The 11475-nt window shown below is 39.7% G+C and overlaps 1 protein-coding gene across 1 annotated transcript; it reads left to right on the top strand.

Moving 5' to 3' along the window:
• The first annotated feature begins 456 nt into the window (after window positions 1-456).
• On the top strand, window positions 457-6209 carry si:dkey-73n8.3 (uncharacterized protein LOC100150965 homolog). The gene is made up of 7 exons (XM_007253538.4): window positions 457-617; window positions 791-906; window positions 2456-2611; window positions 2704-2808; window positions 2968-3177; window positions 4336-4522; window positions 5943-6209. Exons 1-7 carry the CDS (start codon window positions 604-606, stop codon window positions 6043-6045), a joined length of 891 nt encoding a protein of 296 aa, XP_007253600.1. The 5' UTR covers window positions 457-603; the 3' UTR covers window positions 6046-6209.
• The last annotated feature ends 5266 nt before the right edge of the window (window positions 6210-11475 follow it).

The raw sequence follows: 11475 nt of genomic DNA, 5'->3' as shown, positions 1-11475 counted from the left end.
ACAAATAAAAAGCTTTACCAATAGCTTTACCAGTGTATGAATGTACAGTATGAATGTACATGCAAAATAGCTGCAGAAACTGTGTAAAGCAGTTATGTAAATATAGAACAGAACCTCTAACATGTTGTGGAATCTGTGTTACAACGAATTAAAGTAAAACTAGGTCAGTATTAGTTCTTATGAAACTTATGACTTGAATGAAAGATCTTTGTGTGTGTGTTGCCCTCAGAAAAGAGCACACATTTGCAGTCACTGTCTGCTCTGTTTCCTGGATTTTCAGGCTGGTTTAGTCTATTACACACACATGTGTAAAATACAAAAGCAGCACAGAGTTTCTACATAACCATGCAGAATCCATTTGTTCTGAGATCAAGAAAGGCAAAGGGGATTTCTGAGTGACCATTTTTGGTCTGAATATAAAGTGGGCTTCAGAGTCATAAGACTCATTAACTTCTCCAGAGTGAATGCAGTGTAGATCAGTTCTAGTTTACGCACACATTACTGCCACTGTTAGAAAGCAATTACTCAAATTATAATTATTATTTTTTATTAATATTGCTCTAATAGTGAAACCAGCAGACGTTAGTGAACATTCAAAAGACAATGAGTGTTTTAAGGTAAGTTTTTTTTTTATTATCAGTTCTAGTCTTTACAGTAACAGTATATTATCTTACAGTATGTATTACTATATACAATAAGTTATAAAAATGTATAGTTTAATAGCTATTGATGGATATGTATTTTGATAATGTATGTATGTCTCGGTTGGGTGTTCTTGTGAAACATTTAGGAAGCTCTTCATCAAAAGCTGGTCATCAGATATTCGGTTAGATGGACAAACTGCTATAGTGACTGGAGCAAACTCAGGGATCGGCAAAGAAACAGCCAGAGATCTGGCGAAGAGGGGTGAGTGCTGTCAGTGGCAGCAGAGTACTGTTGCTGGTGGCAGCTGTTGTTTTTTCAAGAAATTCATTAGAAAAATATAATATTTTGACTCAATGTATGCTATTGAAGAATGTGTTGAATTTGAACTGAACTCTGATTGTTTCATCTTTACTAATCGGCAGAGGTAGCTTATGCTAAAAAAATCCAATAGAGGTTGGTGTAAAATGCAACATGTTCTTGTTTCTAATTGCAATCCAGCAAAGCTTTGACCACGGCTGTTGTCACACAGTGGAGTAAATATGTTTTAAAAACATTTGGTGTATATTTATATTAGGTGCATATTTAAAAAAAAGTTCTTTGAGAAAATGAATGAAACTTACAGGTACACTTATACATGTGTAGTGCCTTTTAGACATCCAAGGGCACTATACAATCATGTTTTATTCACAGCCATTTACTCCATTTCTGCGTACTGGATATTAAGCATAGCCAATTAACCTGATCTCCATGTTTTTGGACTGTGGGGACAGTCAAGTTCCTGGAGGAAACCCACACAGACATGAGGAGAACATGGAAATACTACCCAAATAACGACTTGAACCCAATACCCTAGCATTGGGAGGTGAATGTGCCAACCACTAAGCCACTAGGCAATAGATATAATGTCCTCTTTTTCTTGAAAAGCTCTGTCTGAAAACATGTAAAATCGGCTATTTGTATAGAACCCGCTCCTCTCTAAGTCGCAATACGAAACTGACCCTAGTTCAAATGACTATTCTGCCTATGTTTGATTACGGGGATGTGGTATACAGATCTGCTTGCAAAAGCCTTCTCCACAAACTTGATGTGCTTTATCATTCAGCCATCCGGTTTGCCATAAATGCTCCTTTTAAAACACATCATTGCTCCCTGTACTCTGCTGTAAGTTGGCCATCACTGCATATTCGTCGTTTGAGTCACTGGTACATGCTTATTTATAAAACTCTTCTTGGTCTGTCTCCTCAGTACCTCAGTAGTTTGTTACAATATTCCTCTTCTTCTTACAACACCCGTTCTGCCCATCTTATCATGCTACAAGTCCCCAAGATGAAAACTTCACTTGGTTTGTCGGCATTCCAAGCTGCTGTTGCCAATGATTGGAACTTGCTACAGAAAACATTAAAATTAGATCTTTTTATCTCAATGTCAGATTTTAAGAAAACTATTGCAGAATTGTTGAATGAGAAATGTTGTTGTCATATTGCTTGATGTTTTTTAATATACTTTGTGTATGTGAGTTTATGTTCAAGAGACTTTTTTGCCTCTTGTCAGGCTGCCATTGTAAATAAGAAACTGTTCTTAATGACTTGCCTGGTTAAATAAAGAATGATGATGTGTGGAATAGACCAACTGTTCAGAATGTTTCCGAATTTCTTGGGAAATAAATGCTGCTGTTTCTTCAGCTGAACTTTTGGACTTTTGGGGTGTCTGGCTATACCTGGCCTTGTGGTAATTGTGTGTAGGTCCAATGCTTGGCCTAATGGGTAGTATTTGTATCAGTGTCTGTGTGTCTGTGTGTGTATGTCTTTAGGAGCACGCGTGATCCTGGCCTGCAGAGACATGGTCAAAGCTGAGCAGGCGGCCAGTGAAATCATTCGAGAAGTAGGCGTGTCCTCAGTGGTACCGCGGAAACTGGACCTAGCTGACACCAGATCTATCTGTGAATTTGCAGAGCTCATTTATAACAGTATGACCTGATTCACTGTCCCTCTCACAGACACTCCATAATAAATAACATATGTGTTAAGGTTTATAAAGGGATATTGTTTTGTCTTTTAGCTGAAAAGTCTCTGCATTTACTGATTAACAACGCTGGAGTGGCCTTCTCTCAGTATGCTACTACAGAGGATGGCTATGAAATGCAGTTTGGAGTCAATCATTTAGGTGACTATTCAACTATTCATTTACAATAATAATTTATACTTTACTAATACTCTCAAAGTGAAATCAACTGTAAATCAGGGGTTTTAATAATACAAACCACTTTAGTGCAGATAAATGTCTGATTCCAAAATATTATAACACATTGACTGTCCTGTGTAGGCCACTTCTTCCTCACCTTCCTGCTGATGGACTTGCTGAAACACTCAGCTCCTTCCAGGGTCATTACCGTGGCCAGTCTAGCTCACTTCATGGGAAAGATTGAATTTGAGGATCTCAACAGTGAGAAGAACTACCATCCAGTGAAGGCTTACGTACAGAGCAAGCTGGCTAATGTTCTCTTCACCAGAGAACTAGCCAAAAGGGTGGAGGGTAAATTCAACACAAATACACCTGTAAAACCTTTCGTCATTAACAGTATTTACTGTACCTATTAGAACAGCAAGAAAAATACTAGAGGTCCACTTGCTGGCAACTTTATTGGAGCTACTTCTAACAATGAGTAGATATTGTCACCCATCAGTAGCAAATGCAGTGGATACTAAACTAGGGGTGGGTGATATGGCTCTAAAATAGTATCACGATATTTCAGGGTATTTTTGCGATAACGATATACTTGGGGATATAGGAAAACTAAAATAATTAATTCATTTCAGGAATATAGTATAATAGTATAACAGAATAATCATAATGTGGCAAAATAAATAATATAACATAAAATAATATAATGTAGCAAATAATATTTCAGAATATTTAGTGCATGCATATAAACTGCAAACTAAAAAAAATATACAATAAATACATCTAAAGCTTCACAGTAAATATTAGACTACAGCCCTATTATAACAATATGGATTTTTTAATATCATGATATTTCTGTGTCACGATATATTGTATACGATATAATATTGCCCACCCCTACACTAAACTATAGAATCACTAGAATAATATCTGCTCTTAAAAACTGCAGTTTTGTGGTCAGAAAATGGTCAAAAATGAACAGGGCTGAAGGTGACAAGTAAGAGGAAGTACACTGTAGTAGTTTCTAATAAAGTCAAGTGAGTGAAAATGCAGGGTAGATGTCATTTCTAATGACATGACCATAAATAGGAGTACAATATAGGAGTTCTAATAAAGTTCTAAGAAAGTGAAATGGAGTTATAATTTAGGGCTGCTAGTGGCCAGTTACTGGAAGTTTAATGTGATAAAATGTAGATAGCCAATGTGGTTAGTAAGTGTGGAAGTTGTACATTGTAAACTGAACATAACTACTTGGTAATTTATTGTAAAAGAAAAAAATGTTGTGAATGTCTGCTTAAGGTTCTAGGCTGAACCTTGCACAGCATGGCTAATAGATTAATCTGATGCTAAAGTACAACTGTCTCGTGTCTAAACCGCAAGTATTTGGAGCAGGAGTAAAAGATGATGCAGGCTGTGAAATCTTTGAATCACTTTCTGTGAAAGAAGAAGAGGAAGAAGAATAAAGTATGAATATGTTTTTTCTTTATTAATGTGTTTTCTTTTCGTTAGACTTGGGAGTGACCGTGTGTGCAGTTGACCCTGGAATGGTGAATACTGCAATAATCCGACACATGAAGAAGTCCTTCCAGTTCCTTGTAAAGTCTTTCGCATTTATGATTCAAACTCCAGCAGAGGGAGCTTACACCAGCCTCTACTGTGCCCTCACCCCTGACCTGCCCACCGGGTGCTACTACAGGTTAATAAGATTGAATCCACATGCTATATATATATGAATATATTCCTTCTTTTTAAAATGTGCAAAACAAAATTAATTAGCATTCAAAATGTTGTCCACATATAACAAAAAGCAATACAAATAGAAAAATAAATGATGGTAAGAGGGGGTGGCCAGCCATTGCTGCAGTGCTGGTGCTCTAACCACTGATCCAACTGCCTCAAAAGTATACCACCCAAAAATATTCACTTAATAGTAGCTCTCAGCTCTCAAAAAATAACCACTTATGAAAAGCTAAAGGATATCTTACACCAACTGTGCATGAATAGATGGAATACACTGTATCTACAAGGGTGGAGAGTGCATGCAACCATTATACACTAAAAAGTTGGCATGTAATCAGAATTCACACCATGTTATCAGCATAGATAATGAGATGTGAGAGGGGGTTTCAGGTAGAGGGGAAACTCAAGCATTGGGGTGGAGTTCACACAGATTTTACTTTGATCTAAAAGGCCAGACCCCTATAATAAGTGAAGCTAGAAGTTAAAGAGTTAGGGGTTAAAGGTAGGAAATTGGGTGGTAGAAGGATGCAAAAACTTTATATTAAAAGTAAAATGGACTTCAGACATGTTTCTCCTCCCAATATTTAGACATGGTGTGACTTAAAGCCTATTAACACAAATGTTTTCAACTCAAAGAACACAAAATTTCAGCACAACATTGTACACAACATTGCTACAGCATTACAAAAGCTGGTTATTGTCTTTTCAAGGTTGCTGTCATTTTGTCTAAAAGTTGCACTGTTTAGGTTTTCTCAACAATATTAATTATTATTATTATTATTATTATTATTATTATTATTAGTAGTAGTAGTAGTAGTAGTAGTATTATAGTAGATTCCCAGAGTTTGTCTCTCTGTCTCACTCACTATCTCTCTTCCCAAATTTCCAATCATGTTCTTTTATCTATTATTTAACAATAGAGAACATCAAATTGTTTAAACATATTCATGTTTTGGGCACCAAAACAATAAGATATCACTACATTATTACAATGTAACTGTGTTTGATGGAAAATATAATATTTCTGTAATGCAAAGGCCTTTTATTATCAAAAATAGTAAGAGTCCAATAGAGTTCATTTTAGATGCTTAAATCATCAGACACTCTTCTCAAATAATGTGGAGTTTTTCAGTAATCTCTACCAGACTTGCTTATGGGGTTTCTGACACTGCATGAATCACTCAGTAAACATTGACAATAACATGTCACATGACTTAAACAATAGCAGTAAACAGTGCATCCTGAAGCCTGAGTGACCACTCTAAACCTGAACATCTGCCTTTTATTTTTCTATGTCTCTCTAACATTGTACATTATTGATCTCATCCAAATTGATATGTAGAGAAATAAACTCTCGTTTTCATTCTGTGCTGCAGTAACTGTGCCCAGGTGCCATGTTCCAGGGCTGCCAGTGATGATGCCACTGCTGCCAGACTCTGGGCTGCCAGTTGCCATCTGCTGGGCATTCGCTGGAGGTGAAGAGCACCATGAATGTCTGATGATGCTGCACGTTACACACAACAGGATCTGACCATTCCTTAAGAGAATGTGAAGTCCAGTTTACTCTGAAACTTACAAAGAGTATCAATAAAGCTTCGACACAGCGTCTTAAAGAGTGAAGGTAAAGAATTGTGGAAAAAGTACATGGAATAAAAAATTCTTTATTGTCATAATTGTCTTGTCCTTAATGGCAGCGGTTCTTGTTTGGGGTTTATAGGTAAGCTTATATGTAATCCAGCTAGTAGATAAATATGCTTAAATGTCAATGCAGCACATGTGACTATTTCTTTAAACTACACTGGACCAAAATGATTTGAACGGCTGATATTGTAAACCTCAGTCTGCGTTTGATGTAGTATGTATACACAAGACTTAGATGCAGTTTTTTGCAAATGACAGGGCTTAATCCTATAGTTTTCTTTTCAATGCAAAATCTCCATTCAAAATGCTGTGTGGTCCAAGACAAGTCAAAGGCCAAATCTTTTACCATGTTGCTACATTTTCTACATTTTCATGCTTACGTCAAACTTGGTTTTTAGTACTTCCTCTAGATCTCCACGCATTCGCACAACAAAACCTACATACATACTTAATTAGAGACTGCAGCTCATCTGCTGATTCACAGTTTGTGCTAGCCATCCTCCACCCCTTCATCAGTGGTCATTTTATGACTCTTTACTGGATTTGTTTTGAGTGGTTGACTCAATCTTATGCCGTCAGTGCCAAAACGAGAATACCATACCTATAAACCACTGACGAGTTAAAACCCCAGCAACATAAACAGCAAGGCTACGTAAAAGACAAATTAACTTTGCATAAATTACAGTAAAGGGTAAGTTTAAAACAGAAAACAACTAATAAAAGATAAAGGGCCCATATACTTATTTTTAACCTCTTTTGTTCATATAGGGTATTTGTATAGGTGTATTAAAAAAAGCCTCTTACAAGCCCTTGGAACTGTGTTTTTTACTCATGGATAACCAGTTAAATACACAATGTTTCACAGTTAAAGGACGTGAGGCAACTGGAGCCTATGAAATATATCATTGTTCCCTAATATTGGGGGATATAAGCTATAACAGGTGTGTCTTCATGTAACTATTAAACTCTTGTGTTTATTATGAATTACCTCAGTGCAGCCTGCTTCTGGATTTAAAGTGTATGAGGGAAATTCAAGTGTTAGTCAGTTGGTGAAACGGAAGCTTCTGGGTACATTTTAAAATTATTTAACACCTTTCTAAAATGAGCTAGGGAAATTTCCTCTTAAACATTATTCTGAACAGCTAATCTGAAGTTGTTACTCAGTTTATCAGTTAATATTACCTTTACATTGCTGTTAGCATGCAGCTAATTGATAGTGAGCTACGTTAGGGGAACATTTCCGGACCGTTATGAGTCTTACTTCAAGGTTCTCAAAAAAATTTTTAATGGAAAGTTTAGGAGAAGGTTCTCTAAAGGTTTTAACCATTTTAAGGCCTCGAAACGTTAACTAAATTAAAGAATAACTAACATTCCCCGAACCACAGTTTGTTAACTGGGCACATTCAGTGTTGTGCTACAATTTGTTAGAATTAAATGGTTAAATACATTTCTGTGTGGGCTGGGTAAAGTTTTGTGGTGGGTTAAGTAGACTGCAAGTTGCGAAAATATAGCAGTAATTTGTATCTTGTAACAGCTGTTCTGACGCCCTGGTTATAGAGCATTGTTAAAGCTCACCTTCCGCGAAAATCCGATTTTTCTTGTTTTTTGTGGAATACAGTAGGTCTCTCCGAGTTGAATGTGTACACCTGCACATTAAACTGTTTTGCAGCCCCCATTGTCTGCAGGAGCTAAGCAAAGAAATCCCCCCTCCCCCCCTCCGAAAAACGGGTGAATTTTGAATTATCTTTCTGCCTACGTAGGCAGAAACTCACAGACCAGCCCACCTTGGCTCGAGAAACTCCCAGAGGCGGAGCTGAAGCGACGCAACATCACCGCTCATCAGTTAAGGTGCTTGCACACTGCACGCGGTAGGTGCGGCGCGGTACGCTGACCCCCATAGGATTCAATAGTGTCTAGAGCGGTAGAGCGGTGCGTCGCTGCCGCGGAGCAGAGCGGAAAGCGGCGCGTTTCCCCGCCCATAACCACGCCTCCACCGCGCTACCGCTTACCGCGGGCAAAGTTCAACATGGTTCAACTTTGACCTCGCGGCAAGCGGTACCTCGGCAGAAAACGCATGACGTGAACTCACGCGACTAGAGAGAAACTGTAGTCCAAACAACAATAAACGTGCGCGAGAGACTAATAATAGCGATTAGTGAATCCCCTCAGCTGTACATCACTTCCCTACACTCATATAGAGATAACAGGAGGAAGAGAAGAATCAGAGCTTTGTTCTGAGGCTGAGAAACATATACAGATCCACAGAGGCTGTAGAGACTCAAAACTACAAAACACCGCTCACAGAGGTGATGGGTTTTAGAAAACTCCGCCTATTATCAGCAGGAGACGCTTGGCGTCAGCAGCAGCGCAACGCACCCGCAACTGACCAGCGTAGAGCAGAGCGGCAGCACAGCGGAATGCCGCGCGGCATACCGCGTTCAGTGTGCAAGCACCTTAAAGGTATGCCGCGCGGCATACCGCGTTCAGTGTGCAAGCACCTTAAAGGTATGCCGCGCGGCATACCGCGTTCAGTGTGCAAGCACCTTAAAGGTATGCCGCGCGGCATACCGCGTTCAGTGTGCAAGCACCTTAAAGGTATGCCGCGCGGCATACCGCGTTCAGTGTGCAAGCACCTTAAAGGTATGCCGCGCGGCATACCGCGTTCAGTGTGCAAGCACCTTAAAGGTGCTTGCACACTGAACGCGGTATGCCGCGCGGCATTCCGCTGTGCTGCCGCTCTGCTCTACGCTGGTCAGTTGCGGGTGCGTTGCGCTGCTGCTGACGCCAAGCGTCTCCTGCTGATAATAGGCGGAGTTTTCTAAAACCCATCACCTCTGTGAGCGGTGTTTTGTAGTTTTGAGTCTCTACAGCCTCTGTGGATCTGTATATGTTTCCCAGCCTCAGAACAAAGCTCTGATTCTTCTCTTCCTCCTGTTAAGGTGCTTGCACACTGCACGCGGTAGGTGCGGCGCGGTACGCTGACCCCCATAGGATTCAATAGTGTCTAGAGCGGTAGAGCGGTGCGTCGCTGCCGCGGAGCAGAGCGGAAAGCGGCGCGTTTCCCCGCCCATAACCACGCCTCCACCGCGCTACCGCTTACCGCGGGCAAAGTTCAACATGGTTCAACTTTGACCTCGCGGCAAGCGGTACCTCGGCAGAAAACGCATGACGTGAACTCACGCGACTAGAGAGAAACTGTAGTCCAAACAACAATAAACGTGCGCGAGAGACTAATAATAGCGATTAGTGAATCCCCTCAGCTGTACATCACTTCCCTACACTCATATAGAGATAACAGGAGGAAGAGAAGAATCAGAGCTTTGTTCTGAGGCTGAGAAACATATACAGATTCACAGAGGCTGTAGAGACTCAAAACTACTAAACACCGCTCACAGAGGTGATGGGTTTTAGAAAACTCCGCCTATTATCAGCAGGAGACGCTTGGCGTCAGCAGCAGCGCAACGCACCCGCAACTGACCAGCGTAGAGCAGAGCGGCAGCACAGCGGAATGCCGCGCGGCATACCGCGTTCAGTGTGCAAGCACCTTTATCTCTATATGAGTGTAGGGAAGTGATGTACAGCTGAGGGGATTCACTAATCGCTATTATTAGTCTCTCGCGCACGTTTATTGTTGTTTGGACTACAGTTTCTCTCTAGTCGCGTGAGTTCACGTCATGCGTTTTCTGCCGAGGTACCGCTTGCCGCGAGGTCAAAGTTGAACCATGTTGAACTTTGCCCGCGGTAAGCGGTAGCGCGGTGGAGGCGTGGTTATGGGCGGGGAAACGCGCCGCTTTCCGCTCTGCTCCGCGGCAGCGACGCACCGCTCTACCGCTCTAGACACTATTGAATCCTATGGGGGTCAGCGTACCGCGCCGCACCTACCGCGTGCAGTGTGCAAGCACCTTTAGGATGTGGGAGGCAGTGAGCGGCAGAGCGGTGGAGGGGCGTCGCAGTGCTCCTAGCCAATCAGAGGAGAGATATTTGCATGCTGTTTGCATGTATGAATATTCATGAGCAAAGCTGGAATCCGGTCATTTTGGACACACCCCTAAAACAGTCCATTAAAAAAGAGCTATACAGAGACACCTGAGCACCTTTTTTTTTTTTTACAAAAACGGCTCACATGTCATTCATTCATACTAGAGACCACAACTAGACATTTTAAAATGAAAGAAAAAACGACGGAAGGTGAGCTTTAAAAAATAAATAAACTACTACTTGTAATTTACATCAGCAGCATTCTGTAGATTTGGTATTTCTTGTTTCTGGGCTCCCTCTACAGTCCGGAAGCGAAATTGCTGCTAAAATGATGTAAATGATGAATAGTAATGTAATAATGTGCATTCAAATACATTTGTTTTAATATACTGTGACTGAATGTACTGAGACTATGTTTTGTAGTGTTTAAAAAGTTTACAACATGAATCAAACACTTCTATCCCAAAAAAGCAAGTAAATAAATGTGAAAAAATAAATAATACAAAAAAATTACATGAAACTAAATCACTGCTGAAATGTAACATTTAACATTGTAGTAGTGAGAATGTATGGCAAGTAAATACAGATTTGAACTGTCAAAGCTTCATAAGATTTAAATGCAATTCTTAGTGAAACATTTGCTAGTTAATAATATTATCAACAAGAGAAAACTTAATAAACCCAACAGTAGCACCTGTTGGACCTGGCTTGTAACTTATTCTCTTACATTTCCATAAATCACATCCACATCCATCCAATATGTTAAATAACTAGAAACTATGTCTAAATGGGCGGATTGTATTCTGTTTTAGGTAGAAGATAAATTTACTTATCTAAACTTAATTATGAACATGGCACCAGTCAGCACTTTAAATTCAGTGTTTTTTCATTATTTTAAAATCTTTTCCATTGTAGATTAATACTTAATACATTTAAACTATGAAGAAAAACGGGCTCTCATCAGGCTAACCACAGGAAAGGAAGAGCAAGAGTTACCGCTGTTGAACAGGTTAAGGTCATCAGATTTACCAGCCTCAGAACCACAAGTGAACAAAACCCCAGATAAGAGCTCCTAAATGCTTCACAGATTATTTTGGTTTGTTTAACACTTCAAAGTTAATACATGATTCCTTATGATAGTCTGAATGACTTCAGCATTTATTTACATTGTAAGGAAAAATGTGTGTAACTAATTAATGCAGTAATTGCGACATCTAGTGTCTGTGTTCCACATAGGACTTTTATTTTCGTCAGTAAGAACAATGAAGTACCTCTGTTGCCAAATCCATA

The sequence above is a fragment of the Astyanax mexicanus genome, chromosome 1 (assembly GCF_023375975.1).
Source record: "Astyanax mexicanus isolate ESR-SI-001 chromosome 1, AstMex3_surface, whole genome shotgun sequence".
Lineage (NCBI taxonomy): Eukaryota > Metazoa > Chordata > Actinopteri > Characiformes > Acestrorhamphidae > Astyanax > Astyanax mexicanus.
This window is presented reverse-complemented; position numbering and strand designations above follow the sequence as displayed.